General features: G+C 40.8%; 3 protein-coding genes across 3 annotated transcripts in view; 2 read left to right on the top strand and 1 right to left on the bottom strand.

Annotated features, from left to right (window-relative positions):
- The window catches only part of LOC145435012 (uncharacterized), a 544,696-nt gene that overhangs the window by 366,054 nt on the left and 158,714 nt on the right, over positions 1–19,928 (bottom strand). The window lies entirely within an intron of this gene.
- The window catches only part of LOC145435053 (fibrinogen-like protein A), a 77,957-nt gene that overhangs the window by 3,404 nt on the left and 54,625 nt on the right, over positions 1–19,928 (top strand). The gene's annotated exons all lie outside the window — the stretch shown is intronic.
- On the top strand, positions 7,535–8,688 carry LOC145435052 (uncharacterized). Its single transcript, XM_080312335.1, has one exon. It carries the CDS (start codon positions 7,737–7,739, stop codon positions 8,457–8,459), a length of 723 nt encoding a protein of 240 aa, XP_080168461.1. The 5' UTR covers positions 7,535–7,736; the 3' UTR covers positions 8,460–8,688.

The raw sequence follows: 19,928 nt of genomic DNA, 5'->3' as shown, positions 1-19,928 counted from the left end.
GTGGATCACGTGCCAATTAGGAGCCCAGCTAAAACTCCAACACTTATAGAGGAGTTCTGGAGTCCACTTCGGTCGGACTAGAACCAGCAGAGGTCGACTCCAGAGAACTCCTTAATTGTTGGAGGTTTATCTAGGCTTCTACTCGCCAAGTGATCAGCGCAAGCGGCATCTTATTGAAGCCTAGAAGTGGGCCGTGCGACAAGTCGGATGTCGGGGTGTGGTCCAAGATTGGTTTACCTTCTCCAATATTCACGATTAGTATTCACAATGTATACAGCACGTCACTTTTTCGTTGATGCATCATCAGTTCATTTTGAGCCCCAACGGAAAGTACCGGCGTAAACCGAGAAACTAATCTTAAAATGTGTGAACGATTGTCTCGGCGAACGAGATTTGTATTCATAAAAAAGCATTTCCCAAATATCTATCAAATATATGATTGAGTTTCCATACGCCAACCCGGTATGTAGTCCACGTCCACGAGCCTCACCACATGTTTTTTCCAAAGCAATAACATGTTGTTCACGATACTAAAATGAGAGGGGAAGGGTTATTCCTTATGTTTCCTTTGTGCTGGGCAAATAATGCAAGTGGTTTATATCCAGCCATCACAATAAATCCTAGGCATGTACATTGTACAGTTACTCGTCGGTTGTGCAATATCATGTTTGCACTTTCGCCAATTCGAGCTAAGGTCAGATTGCCAGTTGTGCGTATATTCGAGCTATTTGGGTAGCTATGCTGTCGATACTGTTACGTGCTAGAGGTCAACATTTTGAGCTTAAATGATGGCAAGATTGGAAGCCTGTCCAATTCCGTTCGACGAGACAGGCAGTGTGGATCTAGGTTAGAGTATTGGATCATCCTATAGAACCATAAATCATACTAGTGGGGGCTGCTACATCGAGATTATGCGTGACACTGATTCGAGTTCGCTAGGAATATAGCTTCAATAAAGCCATATACCAGTGCAGACTTGGACAACTGGAAAATTTTCAGCTATTTCGAATTAGATTAAAATTAGAATTAGAGCTGCCGAGTTTTTTCCGAATTAGATTACAATTAGAATTAGAGCAATGAAGATTTTTCCAAATTAGACTAGAATTATTATTAGAGCTTCATAGCTTTTTCCAAATAAGATTAAAATTAGAATTAGGAATTACTGAATTCGGAAAAACTTGGAAATTGAATGAAATTGTGAATGAGAAATAAATACAGCCAAAAGTTCAGTTCATATCAAATAACAGTGGAGTCTCATCACCATGAGAATGATTAACGTCTGTATACCAAGCTTTGCTCGTTTTGCACTATACCAGGAGTCATTAACACCCGGCTCGCGAGGTCATATTTTGCAGCCAGCGATCTGATCTGTGAATTTGGAAGAAAGCGAATAATGATCATTGCACATTACAACATTCATTATCATGGCGCAAATAACATGATTAGGCGATAAGCGTCACAATTGTTCAATAAAACAAACAAACAAGCTACTATGCCAGCATGGCTATTATGCGTCGCACAATAACTACTATTCTGCACGGTGTAAGTCAGTGGTTCCCAACATGGGCGATTTGGCAGCCTAGGGGGGCGATAGACGGGCGAAAATAGTGAAGGGGGCGATGACGCGTTAAAACAGCTATATTGGAGTCAAGTCGGTGAAATGACCATTTTTTTAGTCAACCCACGTAAACTTAGTTGCAAAAGTGTAAGATTCGACAACGAGCCGACAAGTTGACCTTTTTTTAGTCAACCCATCGATGATTACAGATTGTATACCGATTTTTCGGTTCACAAAATCTGGGGGGGGGGCGATGATCGGCGTTGAGCTTGAAAAGGGGGGGATGAGTCGAAAAAGGTTGGGAATCACTGGTGTAAGTAATGCGATGGCGGCTTGACACTGGATATTCTTGTTACTTGCTTCAAAATGCCGCGGTTAAATATGCATTTGAAGGAACAAAAAATTGGATAAGAATTAAAATTAGAGCATCGAAACATTTCACAAATTAGATTAGAATTAGATTACCGGGATTTCACTCTAATTTAGTGAAATTAGACAACTAGAATTATCTAGTTGTCCAAGTCTGTGCCAGTGGTTCTCAACCTTTTTGTGTTCGCGGATCCGTTTTGCACAGTCACAGACCGCCGCGGAACCCCTGATTTTAGTTCAGATGTAGCTCAATTATCGTGCAACGATCATATCAACTGTAGGCTAATGATAAACAGCAAGAAAGTGACTTCGTTGAAAGTAATATACTATATGTATAACTTGGGTAGAAATACACGGTCGTGTATTGAAAATCGGCGTCTTCGATTTGATATAAACTAGTGCCGACAATTCATTTACACAAAGATAGATGGTGGCGAATGTAATATCAACGCCTAATGCTTCCGACGACACCTTTAGGTATAACCGCATATATGGCACCGATACTGAGGAAAAGATTTTGAATGAACTTCCAGCCTAGTCATTTCTATCTAAAAGCTCACCTTGAAGATATTCTGGAATGTTAATTATGTATATCACGTGAGAAAATGGATTATGTCGCGAGGTTTCAATTCCTTTATTACGACAGATTAGGAAAAAACCTTGAGGAATTTCTGTTTCAAACGACTGTATCAGTAGACTGTTCGGAATTATGTCACTAAAATGAGTTTGGACAGTAGGATATTTCGTCACTGACTGTCATGCTGTTAACGTGAGTCCTGAAGTTTTAGCAGGTATGAAGCGAAACTGCCCCGTGATTTCACGGTTGAGAACGACTGCCCTATACCAGTTTTCGGTACGTAGCAATGCATATTGCAATATTCATGTGTATAACTCTTCTCTTGCCTGCAGCATCGACGGACATACGAATCGAATCTACCTTAAAGGTATAATTGAGTAGACCAAAACATTATAAGCTTCCTATGTGGTATATATATATAGACAGAGGGGGTCATAATCGAAGTACTTCTGATTTTTTTGGATTCCTCAAGTAAATTATGTTATTAGATTACTTCAATTTATACTCCACCAATTTACAGATAGAAATACTTACTATTTCAACTTTCAATAGTAATAAGTATTTTCGTGGTATGTTTTGGTCACTTTTATGAACGAAAGTGTCATGAGAACCGCATGAAATACCACCTGAATTACGGTAACTGAATATATTGCCGACGGTTATACCCATTCGTAGTGTCATGAGTCGTATCGCGTAAATTGCACAGACACGTCTTGTAATTTCTACAGTATCCACCCTCGATTATAGTTGCATACACTGTGGAGCGAGCAAACCGAAAGTGATTTCCATTTATGGCTATAGATTACTAAAATCTACGGATGCGCAACGCAGATGTCACACTTGAATACACGGAGAGGTATATTGCTGAGCCGAAGAAAAGCAGCATAATTGGTAGTCCTGTAGCTGGCGACCCGATCTCTCAAACGCAATAGAATTAGTCTTATTCGAAATCTACTGTCGCACTTATTCCATAAATATAATTTACAATCGTGTCAGGGCAATGTAACCATCAAGAAATAGCCGTCAAAGTGTGAACATTGGCATTATTCTGAACAGTCGATCGACTTGATTGGTCATTGTTAAGGTCATTGTGTTTCGGCGGACGGATAGACTACAGGGGTTCCTAAACTAGGGATTGCGACCCCAATGGAGGCGTTTGGCTATTCTCTGCGGTCGATACGACATTTAAATAAGAATGACTGTTAGAAGAATGCATATGAAGCGGATATAATCGGCAGCTCAATTCTGAATATTTTAACTAATTTTTCAAAATAGAAGAAAACTCGACCCGTAAGGAATGTGAACCTGTCACCAGTCTCACACATAGGCCGTGAGCAGGTTTGGGCGATAGTATGGACCATTTTTAGTAACCAGCACGTCAATTTGAGAGGTGGGGTCGCGCAACATTTTCAAATCCGAATTTTAGGTCGCGACCATAAACAGTTTGGGAACCCCTGGACTAAGAACTGTTGAAAAAAAACTTTTTTTTTAGGTAATCTTCATCAGCTTTGTTGTCAAATCGTCTGGTTACCCCCTAAAGAAAACGTTGCTTACCAAATTTGGCTAAATTCCAACTAGTAAATGCCGAGGTCAGCCAAATTGAAATTTCGGCCGATTTTGGAAATAATAGTATTTACGGCAGCCATTTTCGTTACTCCGACATGGCCAAAAACCGTATTCCTGGCATGCCTGAAGAGGGACGGGATACTTTTTCCACTCGTTTCCATCTTGACACGGGTCTATGGTAGAGGTTGGATACACACTACGCCAGTTAACGAATATAAGATATCACATGGGATAGCTGGAAATCAGTCCTCTTCATTGAAATAACTACGATAAAATAATGATGATCTAATTTGCAAACAAAGTACTTTACACACTGAAATTAACAGCCACGAAAAGGAAATATACTGACAAGCAGGTAGAATAAGGGGAAATATATTTCTCAAGTTATATTCTATATGTAGATTTTTGCCGGTAGATTTCACGAAATCTTAACGAATCTTGTGGCTGTATACTTTATAATACATTTTGATATTATGATATCGCAATATTTTGTTTCCAGCACTCCTATATTACTCTCTGAGGCGAATTAAGCCTTATGGTCATTGTTTTTGACTTCCAGCGAAAGCACAATATCGTTCAGTTATTTATAAGTATAGAAACAATTGGTTCGTGGTACAGAACTTGAACATAGCTTTCAATACAACATCCATTGCAGTAAAATATTTATTCAACTCGAAGACTTTTCGGGTGCCTCTTTTCACACTGAAGGGCTTTAAACAAAATGAAAAGCAAAACCAGAAAGGCGAAGTATGACGCAACAATCAGGGATTACATATCATGAAGTCCGCAATGTAACAATGGCAACAATAACAAACTTTGAACTGTACGGTACTATAGTAACATATCAATTGGAAACTAAACAATAACAAACACGAATTAGAACGCACTAATGGGAAATTTGTAAGTTGTACATAAAATCTTTTTGTCTACATAAAATAGGCTTGGTCAATTGGATGATTGTTGATTCTAAGACTTTCAGATGAAACAAGGATCTGCCTCGCGCAATGACAGTAAACATTTGGTCATTATAGTTTTGGGCGGATGAAGGGTTCTCACTTAAATATTGGCCAAATGACGAACCGTACGCTTGATAATCGTCATAAGAGTCAGTTTTTGCGGCTAATTTGCATTCGCGTGCGAACTCCGTACGGTCATTTGCACAAGTGTTTGAGCAAATCAATTTGGGCATGTGTTGCGTTATCCGTTCAAACAATCTTTGTGATGTACGTCCCACATACCTACCAGAGATGAGCATGGATTAGGATTAGGATTTGAAAAAACTGGATTTGTGAAATTTTGTCGGATTTGGATTGGATTAGGATTAAAGATTTTTTCAGAACGGATTAGGATTTGGATTGGATTTACCTATTTTCTGGGAGATTGATATGTTGTGTGGCGAATGGCGGCAAACTTTATTCAGATCAGTTATAAATGTACTTATGGTTACTAGGTTATCTTAAATCAAGGCAATCGTTGGTTGTGAAAGAGAATTTCCCAATCCCTCCCTTGCATCGATCAGCATTTTTCTAAACTTCCAGTTGGAATCGGATTAGTATTGGACATGGACTTGAATATGAAAAAAGTATGGATTAGGATTTGGATTTGAAGATTCGGATTGGGATTGGATTAGGATATGGCTATTCCAAATCCGCTCATCTCTGATACCTACTATCACAGTGGCGCTTAAATTCGTAGACGACGTCACTGTTATTTAAAGCAGGAAGCACATCCTTTCGGAAGTTTGGCAGAAGTGGTTTGGTTGTATACTATACACCACATGCGCATTTACACTATAATAGCAAAGTTATCGTACTCTCTTTATGTCATTCCCTATATTTGGTGACTACCAAGTAATTGTTTACATTTATCATGGTAGAACGTCAATGCTTCATATTATTCTATGACAAAAGGGGGTTTGGGATGATATATAAAGACAACCAAATGACTAATGTGCTTTATAGGCTTAGCGAGTCACCATTTGATTTTCCTGAAGCTCGCAAAGTTTCGAGTACATAAAATATCAACGCTTATTTGAAGTACCAAAAATGAAACACTATTCGTTGGCGTGGCCCATTCCCCATTGCAGTAGATTAATGCCCTGAATCTTTCAATGTCGAGTAGCAGAGAAATGCTACGCGATGCAATTGACGTCTCTGCGAATGAGATCATGACTCATGTTGCCAGGTATGAAAAAGATACGAACATTTTGGGAATGGTGACGTTGCAATCAGAAGAAAACTCAGAATCAGGTCAGAGCGATCAACGGCAGGATATACCCTGCATAACTGGGATAGGACAGCACAGAAACTTCAACATATCATGAATTATGCTCGAAGCTAGTTCCAGACATGTCCGGTCACCGTCTAATTTGAACTGCTTAACGACATAATGTCTAAGCGACATTTCTGGTGGTTCACCTGAGTGTTGATACAATGCTCCATGTGCTCTAAAACGTTGCAAGCCTCAAGAAACTCAAATGGTAACCCCCCAGTTTATGAAGCACATTAGTCCTCTGGGTATCTTTCAATATCATATTAAACCCCTTCTTTTTAAAGTGTAATAAAAAGCTTCGACGCTCTACTAGGATAAATAATGAAAACAATTAAATGATAGTAACTGAATATCGAGAATGAATTTTAATGACAAGAATAGGCTACGATAACTTTTGATAGGAGGAAAACCCTGATTATTTTCAACCAAAGGCGAGATTCCTCGAGCATCCTATTGGTACATGAACCGAGTTCACTACTTATGTGATGGATAATGTTATTCCACTGAAAATGGAGTAAAATGGGTAATTCGCTGGCAAGAGGCATATCGGAGTGCTGAAAAGCAAAAATATGATATCATAATATCACAATGTATTGCGGAAAATACAGTCACAAGCTTCGTTTAGATTTCGTGAAATCTACTTTCACCCGATAAAAATACTTCTATGCATTGGCTATCACTTTAGAAATATATTTACCCGTATTTTACCTGCTTGTTAGTTTATTTCCTTTTTGTGGACAATAATTTCAGTGATGAAATTACTTATTTGCAAAGAAGATAACCATCCTTTTCAACTGGCTATTTCAAAGAAGTGGACTAATTTCCAGCTATAATCCGTGTCATATCCTTTTCGTTAATCGGCGATATCTTTATCCGACATCTACCATATGCTCTTGTCAAGATGTAAACGAGTGGAAATGCATCCCTGCCCATTCAGGCATGCCTGAAATACGGTTTTTGACCATGTCGAGTGACGAAATTTGCCACCATAAATGATGGCCGAAATTTCAATTTGGCTGACCTAGGCATCTACTGGTTGGAATTCAGTCAAATTTGGTGTGGAGCGTTTTTTGTTAGGTTAACCTGACTATTTGACAATGAAGCCGATGATATTTGAAAAAAAAGAGTTGTTTGAACACCCCTGGATACAGAGAACAAGAGCGTGATACTTCACCCTTGAGAACTACATTATACTTTCGGAAGCGGAATCACAGATTTCGTTTTGCCAAACCCACCTACATCCTTCAGACCTCGTGATCTAGTCAGGATGAGCGACAATTTCTGATTTCTGTAGCCAACACGAATGTAATGATTTGCGAATCCTACTTTTTTTAAATTCATTGTTCCATTCAGAATCTTTGATAGGCGTAATTTGTATCGGTGTCGATTGTTGTAATGGATTTGCGTTCTCCAACGACACTGAGTGATGTCGGCGCTACATCTTCTCAAGCTATAACCATTTTACAACCAGCAAGATCACTGGGCTCGCGGGAAAAGTATCGTACAGCCATATTCGCAATTGGGAGAGCTGAGATATTTTTGGGAGCTTTGTCGATTCTGCTCGGAATATCAGCTGCGATCGTCGGTGCTAACTTGGAATATTCCTTTTACTGCGCTTTTGTGAAACGTTTGTCTTCTTCGTCTCAAGGCATATGGTGTGGATTACTCTTGGCAACGACGGGTGCTCTTGGGATTGGCGTCAAGAACAAACCATCGAGAGGCCTGCATGCTGCGAACATGACGATGGCTATAATCACCGCTGTCGTACTAGGTGTGGGAGTGATTCTTTCTGCTTTCACGGCGTCGGGGTCTGCAATATGCAGTGCATCATTAGCTTGGCTTCACACCGGTGTTGCGATAATATGTTTTGCATCTATGGTGATCACCATTGTGCATGCGGCATACTGCTGCGGTGGAATATGTTGTCAGGAAAGTTCCGACGCAGTATTTCCATATGCGTCGCATGCGATGCAGCATCAGTACGTGTACGGACCCAACCAGCATATGATGGTTTCAACAACAGCACCGCAGATGCCGAATGCCTCTCGTCAATATGAGCTACCGCCTGCCTACGCTCCACCAGGAGCAATGCATATTATAAAAGAAGATTTGAATTAGTTGATGGATTACGATGGGCGGGATGGGCGATCTTCATGTGAATTCTGGCAAACATGATTTATTAAAGGTGTGCCGTACTTGACTCTATCTGAAATTTCCCTAGCCGATATTGCATATAAAGCTATATGTATAGGCCTATGTGTGTGTGTATATAATTCCCCGATTGATTCTATAAATAAACTGTATGCCAATGGTTTTTACGAGTACGATTGGCTCTTTGTCTATTCAATCGCTTGTCGCTTTGTTTACGGGCGTCGGGGTGAAAAGTAGTTACGTAGCGCGGGTCGAAATTCGACGAATATGTGATGTGCTGAATCGCGTTGTCAAGGGCATATGCGAATGAAGTTGATGTGTACTTGGGAAGGCTTCTAAATTCCATCTTCTTAACTAAAGTCACATCCGATTTGCGGAGCAGATTGTTGTGATGTTTCTCATGCGACAAGTCAACCTCCACTGAAGCCTTTCCTGTTTCTATCGGTGTTAGGGTCTAAAGCAGGGGTGTCGAACATACGGCCCGCGGGCCGCATCCGGCCCGCCAGACGATTTCATCCGGCCCGCGAAGCAATTCTGAGTAGATTGAAAAATTCCTATATTTTCCGGCGCATTCGTAACATATGGTGAGATTTTTTGCACGAAATACTCCCACGGCCATAGGCTCAATTATAACCACCCGACTACGGCGCTGCAATTTCACACTAGTTGCCACACAGTTTCACACTAGTTGGTGCAACTGCCAACCAATTTCAAGAAGTGGTCGCTACGCTCAGTGTTTTATGGGAAAAGGCTCAAAAGTAGTCATTCACAGAAGCGAAATCGCTAATGCGGAACCGTTGTATGCAGTTTACAAGGAATATATATTAGTTGCACATATATATAATTCAAATTTCCATGGTCGCACTGCTGTGTCACTTTTCGACCCAATAGATCCCCAGACATAAGAGAAACCCGACTCGCGGTTCAATATCAATAAACCAGATTCCAACGTCCGCGTTTCCAATTAAATATATTGTATTCCCCACAACGCATATGCAGAGCTAACGCTAGATTACGACTATATCAAAGGAAGCATAGAATATGCCAACTTATATCGTCGGTAGCCCACAGATTACTAACCTACGGTTGTAATCTATTATGCAACCAGACAATCATCGTATTTTGACAATTCAATTGTTCGCGAATAAAGGTATTGCGACTTGCTACTTTAAAAACCCTATCCGTGTATTATCTATACTTGCTTCAAGGTATTCAAGTGAAAAGCAAGAGCATGAGGTAACATTTTGTAATCAGTTGACTCGTCTGGCCCGCGGGCGATTTGAAGGCTTGATCTTTTTCGAAGCCGCGGTCCTTCCTACTAGTTCTTTCCATTCCATATGAGTGCTTTCTTTTGTCGGGTCCTTTTACATGGCTTTTTTGTCGCCGTAAGAACGGCAACGGCGGGGGAAGAGGAGCCCAGATAAACCTCCCACGGGAATCGAACGCGGTGCGTCAGATTGGGGGCGTTTATCGTAACCACTACACTGTCTACCCCACCAAAACCCAATGTAACTTCGTTTCATTCACATATATGTCCGTATAAATGAGCATAGCCATCGCATTACACCTAAATTTTTTCTCAAAAGCACATTTTTTGTAAGTGTGTCGCGAGTGTTTTATAATTTTTCTAGTGTGTCACAAGCAGACATTTTGGAACCATTGGCCTACCCGCACCTCGGAAATATGGTCTTTTTAAGTAAATCCACCATCGATCAGAGTTACGTGAATAAATATTCCGTTCATGTGTCTTCATTTTTCGGATTCGTAAATATAGAGGGGTGAAAATTTGTGTCGCGATTGATCAGGGGGCGATGACTCGAAAAAGGTTGGAAACCACTGTCGTAGCATATAAATATATAAGCAATTTTGGTGTCGGTGCCATAACACCGCTTTAGCTTGGATCGCAGGTGTTCGGCAAGGAAACAATTCAATTGCGTACTTTTAGGCTGCCATAGAATGCGCGCTACACGCATTCAGCAGTTGATCTTGATTTAGAGAGCTCTTCTGATCGGTGCAAGGTCCACCATCTGTAACAATGTAGCATCAGATGATACGACGCAATTATGACTATTATGATTGTTGCATTATCGAATTTAAAAATGGACTGGCTAACGACCGATTTTGCAGCTTCGTTTCGCTTCGCTGAGGCTTTATTCAAAATTGTTCTGCGGCAACGACTGTAGGATTCTGGATATGCAAAAGTCATTATTCATAGCGCAGAATTTACTGAATCTGGTCTTGATCGAAAGCTACTGAGGAGTGAATGCCCTGCGTCATTCCACAGAATCGAATTTCTCTAGATGAGTTCCAATCAAGATACAGAGGAGGTTTGATGGCACCAAGATATCAATTTTTCAATAATCTGATACAACTCTAGACATCATTTTCCTTTAAAAATAGCCTGGACGATTTATCGCCGTGCGTGATATTTTGTTTTGTCAGCACCGTTGGAATCCGTGATTGGGCCATATTCATATAAATATAATATCCATGTCCATCTATTGGCATTACGACGGATATTTTCAAGTTATGTATGGTATACTAGTTGATGGAGGAAATTATTTCATTCGTTTTAAGTTCATGCGGCGTCCTGTGTTTGTGGTATTCACGATACTTTTCGGCTGCAATAGCCATTTACACCAGACTGATTTTCTTTATTTTATTTAGTATCTGCTGGATTGGAGCACGGCCCAATTATAGTCTTTTTAAGTTACCACTTACGATAATAATATGAACAGGGGGTGCTGTACATCAAATGCCCTCTGAAATTGCATTAGTCTGGTATTTTTCTGTTGTGAAATTCGTTACTGAGAGCAAACCATCATTCATCATTATGACGTCATGGCGATACCATAACAACGAGATGCCTTGTCAATCAGAGGAATTCTTCGTTTTGATTGTAAGGCCGTTTTGCGGTATGGGATTTTACCCGTAGTTGATTGAGATGGTGTGAAGCGGTAGGTAATAGATGGCAGATATCTTACAGCTCAGCAATTCCTCACCCTCTGATTCAGATCAGCGCCCGACGCAGTTTCAAACACTTGGGCAGTGCCGGTATTACCGTTAGGCGTTAACTAAGACTAAATACGTCATTTAGTTTGTGATATAAACCAAACGTATTCTTTTTGTATGTTCTATTAGATATGATAAGGAAATATTTTATTTATTTATTTATGAAAGCACCATTAGCTCACCTTGGCAACTGATGTTCCGATGGCAACTGCAGATACATCTACAGCTCAGCAGCAGTGCGTGGCTATACCGGTCCAAGTATCTTCACAAGGAGTTTTGCCATCGTCTAATCCATTCGAAAACAAGAAGATATACCAAAATGCGCTATTTGCTTTTGGTTTTGTAGAGGTTACGCTTGGGGGAGTTCTTGGTATTCTAACAATCATTACTTTGGCCGTAGCACAGGGCCCGGACTACCACTTTGGAGGATCAGTCTACTGCTTCTTTGGAGACTTCATAACCTATGTCGCAGGGGGAATTTGGTGCGGGGTGTGCAGCCTGTTAAGTGGCGGCCTTGGCATATTCTCCAAATTCAAGCCAACAGCAAAAGTTTATGTCGCTAGCATGACACTCGCAATAATGGATGCCTATCTTGCGTTTGTCGGAGTTATTTTATCTGGAATTGCTGCTCGATTGTCGGTGTGCAGTATCGTTTTGCGACAGCTTCACATTGCTGTCGCATGCATGTGTTTCGTCGTAATGCTGATAACAATAGTACACTCCTCATTGTGTTGCAAATGCATATGTTGTGACGAAGACGGCTTGACTGAACCAGAAAGCTCGACTTCGCAGCAAAATGTCGAAACAAAGATAGCGGTAACAGTTCCAGCACCAGAGCTCCCTAATCCGACGGAAAAGCAACATGAGAGCATGCAAACACAGAACCATGCAGTGGATCATAAGATAAATGACAACGACCTCGCCATCAATGTCCACGCTAATCTAATGCAAGGGCACGTTGGTACAGTGGTTGATCCAGCTAAACGAAACTCCGTCGCTCAAGCGTCTCTGCATGCCGCAAAAATTCATGCTGAAACGTAGCGAAATGTGTTTTTATGAAATAACTGGACTTACCCATGACGCCAAATGCACTGTATCATCAATAACCCTCACGACAAATTTCTATAGAGCTTTTTGCCTATGTCTGTGTTTGTATCGTGGAATCTCAATGTGATTTCTGAAAGGGTAATAGTTCCCACAGACGGACTAAAAAAGCTACCCACCGCTTCTAGGAGGGGAGCACAGTGAACTTGTTTTTCGTTTTATAACCACCCACATGTGTGGTGGAGACGGAAAACAATATTATTGGGTGAAGAAAATTCAATAAATCCTTGTGATCATCGTGAATGAATGCATTCGTATGAGATGACCTCAATTAGTTCAGAATTGTGTTGGTAAAATTCGGTTTCCTTGCATTCCTGCTCTTCAAACTTTTGACAAACATGTCAGTTTATTAAACGGTGCGATTTTCTTGATTCCGTCTTCAATGTACTTGTGCTAGGAATCTGTCAGGGTCGGCTCGTGGACGATTAGGAGCGAAGACAAGCTATCATCTATTTCATATTCAAGCTATCATAATCATGCAAAGGTTCAGGCAGTCTGTAAACTCGAGATTGTTTTACTGTGCTTTCGGTGATCGATCCCTTGATTCTTGTATAATACCAGGAAAGAATTTTAACAGTAGGCCTACGAAATATTTTCGCGGGAGTTAGAGCCCATGGCCTATATTCATAGCCCTACTGCATGAATTGTGCTCAAACATTTTTATTATTTGATTCTGAGAGTATACTCTTAGTATGGTCAAAAACATTAGTAAATACGACCACGATTAGTGAAGGACTTGTATTGTTTCTTCAACCTGTATGCCGATGGTATACCAACTGCAGCAGAAGACACCGCATTCGCTATCGAAATTTTGGTTGTTCGATGTAGTAGAGAAAGGAGTGACAGGCGGCCCTGTTCCTCGGCACTTCAGGTCAAATACAGTGCAATATAGTTCTGCCATACGTCCTAATTTCCTGGCACATGTTGAGAATTCCTTTGTTAAAACCACCGTCAGAGATTTACGCCTGAATTCCCGGGATTCTCTATAACAGTGGTTCTCACCGGGGGTCTGCGAAGCATTTTCGAGGGGTCCGTGAAACCTCTTAATTTGACAAATGACCAATAACCGAATTTTTATTTGTTTTTTCAAATTAGGGAAAGCATGAGACAGTTTTGCTTCATAATTGCTAAAACCTCAGAACTTACATATTCTAACTATAATATAGTCGTCTGATATACAATATGCTACTGTGCAAACTAATTTTAATTGCCAAATTGCCAATAGCCTACTGAAAATCCAGATTTGTTCCTAATCTCTACCAATGAAGGGACAGAAACCTCGCCATGTAATCCATTTTCTCCTGTGTTATATATAACTATGACTATACCATTCCAGAATAACTTCAAGATGAGCTGCTAGAGAGAAATGATTAGGCTGGACATTATATGTTCATTAAATATTCTGCTTCTCAATTTTGGTGCCATATGTTTTGCGATCATACCCAAAGGTGTCGTCGGAAGCGTTACGCGTTAATATTATAGGCCTACATTCGCCGCCACCCATATTTGTACAAATAGTTCAGGCACTCATCCATATCAAATTTAAGACGGCGATTATCAAGTCAATAAATACAGCTGCAAAATTCGCTTCGAAATAGTCTACCAAATTTTTACATTATAGTATGATGTTATTTCACGAAAAGTCATTTTGTGGCTGTTTCTCACAAGCCTACAGTTAATATTTGCATAACGCAGATGAAGTTTGCACGATAATTGGGCTAATGTAGAGCGAAATTTTGAGGGGGTCCGCGGGGATCCGTGAAGGTCCAAAAGCTGTCCTCAAAGACAAAAAGGTTGGGAACCACTGCTCTACAATCACTTCGTAATGACGGTCAATCGGTTGCCAGTATATCCTACAATTATAGAGGTCGCCGACATTCTCGGCGCCCAGCAAGCGTCGGTTTTTAATCCATCGATAAGTCACTTCATGCCAGACTTAGACAACTAGAAAATTTTTAGCTTTTCAAAATTAAATTAGAATTAGATTACCGGCATTTCGATCTAATTTAGTAAAATTAGACAATTAGAATTATCCAGTTGCCCAAGTCTGCTTCATGTGTCTAACGACAGTCGCGCAGAATATAAGCCTACTTACATACCAACCAACTCATATGCATGAATTATATCTTTAATCGAGTGTCAGAGATGTCATTTGTAAAGACGTGCTGTGACTGTAATGGCCAAAGTAACTTCGTTCTGTTACGTGTCAGTTGACCAGGACTCATGTTGACATTAGGTAGGCCCACCTCGTAACATTGCCGCAATGGGTTTCGACTAAACTCAGATGCGTGGAATTTAGGCCATGTTGTGGCACAATCAATATCGGTTGCATTAAATCGAATAAGCTGGCAAAATCATTTTAACTTTCACGCGACACCAATCCTAACGAGAGACTTTTTCATCTTCACCTTCAAATCACGCAACTTAACTTGTTTGAGCAGTGTATGGATAACACGTCGCTACCTTCGAGCCAATACACATTTTAACGTGAGACAAGTTTTAGTGTTGATAATCATAATCATAGTTTATGTAATTATTACGTGGCATTCTGTTGCACCCGCGGTTGTTGCTATGTCTTTCTTCATTTGCCGAGATGCTGTAAGTTGTAGCCCTAGTTATCGCTAATATTAGAGTATGTAGTATATAGGTCGGCGCACCTTGTCATTGGATAAAGGCCACTAAGCCACTAAACAAGTCGCTAACATTGACGCCCAATTCCGAGAAAACAAAAAAGCGCACGCTGAGTTCATACTTATATTGAAAAATCGTCCATCCCAATCGTCCGCGTTTACAGGTAAATGTTGTGTATTCCTCACAAGACATACTGAGGACCAACGCCCGATTACGATAGAAACAAAAGAAGCATAGAAATAAGCAGTGTTGGGATCAAGTCACTACCTTCGAGTCACGGGTCATTTCGAGTCATTGCGCATTTTGACTCGAGTCACGTCAAGTCAATCGACTTTCGAAGGTGACTCGAGTCAAGTCAAGTCACTCGATTTTTGGAGGTGACTCGATTCAAGTCAAGTCAAGTCACGAGTCAAATCACAATTCAAGTCAAGTAGCCTTTTCGAAGTATGAGGCTTGATTACGTCATTGCATTTTGCTAACTGTCAGAAATACAGATTGAGTGGTCTTTGATTTTGAACAGATGAACGAATACAAACTCAAATATACAAGCAAGAAGGCGCTGTATCGTCCAACTATACGTAGAACTGCAAACTACGTAAGTAATTGCATAGCCACAGTTTATAGTTACCAGCCAAAATAGAGAATAGAGAAACGAACTGATAAGATGCAATACATTACCCATTTACAAATTAATATGATATAATTCGAGCCTGCACCAATGGTTCGGGATCGAGTATCTATAAACTATATTCGAATTCACTTTCATTGAAACAAGAGGTTTTGTTAATGTAAGAACATGGAGCAGAAATAGACATTTTGCTACAAAGTTACTTCACTATGCTAGTTTACGACAGCGTGAGCTGTAAGCTTCGATCACTTCGATTGCAGTCAATTTGTTTGTGAGAGAGCAATGGAGGTTCAGTAAAACGCACGATCATTGAACTATTGGTCGCTCTCACGGGTTACATCAGCGTTTCGCGAACAGTCCGATCATATGCAAGACAGACATGGGGTGATTACTTCATGAATGTAATCGATTGCGATTACGATTACTTCAGAATCACGTGATTACGATTACGATTACGATTACAGCAAAATCAGGAAGTAGTCGATTACGATTACGATTACATTGGAAAAGTAATCACGATTACTCACGATTACATTTGTTTTGCTTCTTAGGATTATAATCTTAAAGGATATATTGGAAGACAATACAAGGATTGCGATGAAAAGGCTTAATGAGATATCAATAGGGATGGTGTGAACCTCTGAAAGGTTCGGGTTCGTGTGAACGCGAACCTTTTTGAAAGGTTCTGTGTGAACACGAACGTGAACCTCGTGACGTCATATTGCTAATTCCAACCCTATCTTTCAATGAAGTGATAGCCTATGATACCTAGGGAAGACTCGGGCCACATAATGTCACATTGCTGAAGCACATATTGGCGTTTTAAACGTCGCTAAATGTATCAACCGCGGTTATGAAGGCATATAATAATCTCATAAAATCAATACATTCCGTCGCTTTGCCAACAATTTTGACGAGGACTTACCAGGGAATATAAGCTTACGCCTTAACGGTCTTTGACAGACCGGACAATATTTCCGGAGTCTGAGTATTGCTACATTGATATTGAGCAGAGTGTAAAACGGGTTTCTATACTCGCTACCGATACCATAAACAACAAGTTATATAGCAGTAGCCAGCACCTTAATCGCACGGATTTGGTTTTAATGATACAGTAAGGATATGAAGTCAAAATTGACCCAGTACGCCCGCTCGATTTTTTACATCAGAAAACGATATCAATGACATTGATTGGTTGAATAAACATCATTCGCTGACTACGTATATCGCTCGTGATGTTGTGTGGTTGCGGGTCAAGCTCACAGCAGAGAGTCACTAAATATTCACAAACGGAAAGCTGGATATTTCGAGAAATTTTTGCAACATAAAAGCAAGTAAAACTTTTAATGTTGTCAAGGTGCATGCTCGTTTAGTGTTGATTTTTCATGCTGCCAGCACCATGCATTGAGTGACCCGCAGTTGAAATGCAATATATTTTAACCAAAGATCTTATAGTGAAGTCCAAATTACTATTTAGCAAAAAGGTTCACAGTGCAGAACCTACCAAGGTTCTGTTGTGAACGCGAACCTCTAAATTTCCGAGGTTCACACACAGAACGCGAACGTGAACCTCGCGTTCACACCATCCCTAGATATCAACTCTCTTCATACATTGTGCGTCATTTGCTTATTACGTCATAATATACTAATTGCCCAACTTTATTGGGATGATTTATCGCACCCAACGATTTGCATTATTGCCAGATCTTTACCTGCCGCACCCCAAATTCCTTAATAGGGTGGGGAGCGTGTTCGAAGGGGCTCAAAAGTATTTCGTAAACCAACATAAATTATAGAGTATTTTGGAGAATTTAATTAATTCTTGAAAATGTTCTTAGAGCTTCGCGATTCAAATGTCTCTAGTACAGGGGTCACCAACGCGGACCAAATGAGTCGCCCGCGGTCGCTGTAGCAACTATTCAAATGAAAGATTTGAAAGTTGAAGCTGGTTTCATATTAGCAGCAGTTAAACATGGGTCGGCCGACCCCAAGGAACATACGAACGCAATCGCTCGGGGCATTGCTCGTCTTCGCCCACGCGGCGGCTCAACAGGAATCTATAGTTAATATTCCCGAGTCTCGACGCGGAGATTGGCGTTTTGGCGCGCACTGCAGCAACGCAACTGAGCCCGGAGGAGCTGGTGTGAGTCCCGGCGAGTGAGCGTTTTTTGTTCTTGGTAAGGGGCGGAAACCCGGCCCAGTGCTCTGATTGTCTTACTCTAAGTGAAGAAATCCAACTGAGCACGGATAAACGAAGGGAGTAAGTGGTAACCCGTCGGTCGTCGCAATAATCAGTACACACCACACAAGAAGTAGCTTTTTGTTTCAAAACGGTTGGTGATCCCTGCTCCACTAAATAGCTGGGTTTGAAATGCATACCTCTTCCCCTCAAGAAAAAAACATGCATAGGCTATTTTATGGGAACAGGCATTTCGGAGCCGGTCATTACTGCGCCACGATCCCACAACACACCAAAAGACATATATGCAGTTTCAGCCAACACGCAACTCCAGGGATGTGATACCAAAGAAATACCTTGGCCGAAACTTTGGGTATTCGTCCATTGTTAATAGCCGCGCTGGGTGGGCGCGAATAAATATAGCCCTGTCCTTCCAATCTGAGCCCACAATGCAAATGCCACCCGGCGCATCAACATAGGAATAAAGCCATGACAGTTTGCGTGTGCCTCTCACGAAAGATTTTCTTTTAGTCTGCTACGTTTGGGCGAGTACAATATCTTTTGATTATTCAACAGACTGGAGGTCACGAATTACCAACATACAATAAAGTAATTATAACAACATACCAGATTCTATAATTATGAATTACGTGCCCAAGCTCTACAGGTAAATCTGACACTCGAGGCTGAGAGAGGTAAAAAATGAAGGGTCATCTAATGCAATGACCAATATTATTGACGAAATTCAGTTTTGGAAATCGACCAACGGTTGGACTGGGGGACGAATTGCTGTTGGTTCTGATTCTAGCTACAACCCACGCTAACATGTCAGGCTGTATAAGCGGATGGTTATGGCGAAAGGTCCAAATGCTGACTAATGTGGAACGCCCTGCGCCCTCTCACGGTTCATACACTTTGTAAGATACAACATCATTATGGTACATCGCCCATATCTGTATATCACGTGATTTATGTCTTTCTTCTCGCTACCACGTGACTTACCATTTATCAGCTCGTGCATTTTGAATTATAAGCTAGACTCATCTGCGATATCCTACTGTATATTCCATACATATTCGACCAATATATCTATCTGAGGCAATACTGTCGTTGCATTCACGTTGAAGTTGTCAGATCAAGGACTAACGCAGGGACGTGCGTCCTACTACGAAAAGAGCTAAGTATATCTACCCAGCCACACATTACGTGGGACTCAGGTTACAACTCTAGCAGGTTATCCGACGACATATCTGGTCCGCACTAACGAACTGTGAAATAACGATTGGCGCCCGTTTCAAGTAGTTATATGAGAATAAGATACAGTGAACATAAAAATTCTGCCTTCAACTTAATACAGATACTGCGAGCTGCTGTTACGAGAAACGGCTAAGCACGGCTCGGTTATGATATATATCAGCAGCTGTTTATTTGAAATGCTTCGTTGTGGAAACTGCTACGTTTTATTCGACGAGTACAAAATTTTTGTAAGGTCTACGTGCGTACGTAGGCCTACTGCTCGCCAAGCAGCAACGTTGAAACTGCGTTAAACTAAGCACAACCAAACATCAATACACAAGTTACTATTTGAAACTATAGGCAGAGTGGTGATCAATATCCTGCTGTGAGGTAGGGGCTGTGAGGTGGGTGTTCCGATGATGATGACCACCGACTGTAAAAATACTGCATAACAATGTAGTCCTGGTTATAGATATTTTTGATATGTTCATGACAGTGGTCGCAAACTCTTTTCGTGAAAGGAGCCATATTTATCCTATATTTTCAATGGTCCGTGCCAATCCATTGTAACATCACCATTAGAGATTCGTGGCGCCATGACTAGGAAAAGATAAATAAAAAATGTATTTTAAGCAAGGACCCTGTT

This window comes from Botryllus schlosseri, chromosome 3 (genome assembly GCF_051294905.1).
Source record: "Botryllus schlosseri isolate E-star chromosome 3, Bs_hap1, whole genome shotgun sequence".
Taxonomy (NCBI): domain Eukaryota; kingdom Metazoa; phylum Chordata; class Ascidiacea; order Stolidobranchia; family Styelidae; genus Botryllus; species Botryllus schlosseri.
The sequence above is the reverse complement of the archived record's forward strand: the minus strand, read 5'-3'. Positions and strand labels throughout refer to the sequence as shown.

Excerpts from the sequence above, each read along its gene's own strand:
- LOC145435052 (XM_080312335.1), top strand. The coding sequence starts at position 7,737 with ATGGATTTGCGTTCTCCAACGACACTGAGTGATGTCGGCGCTACATCT.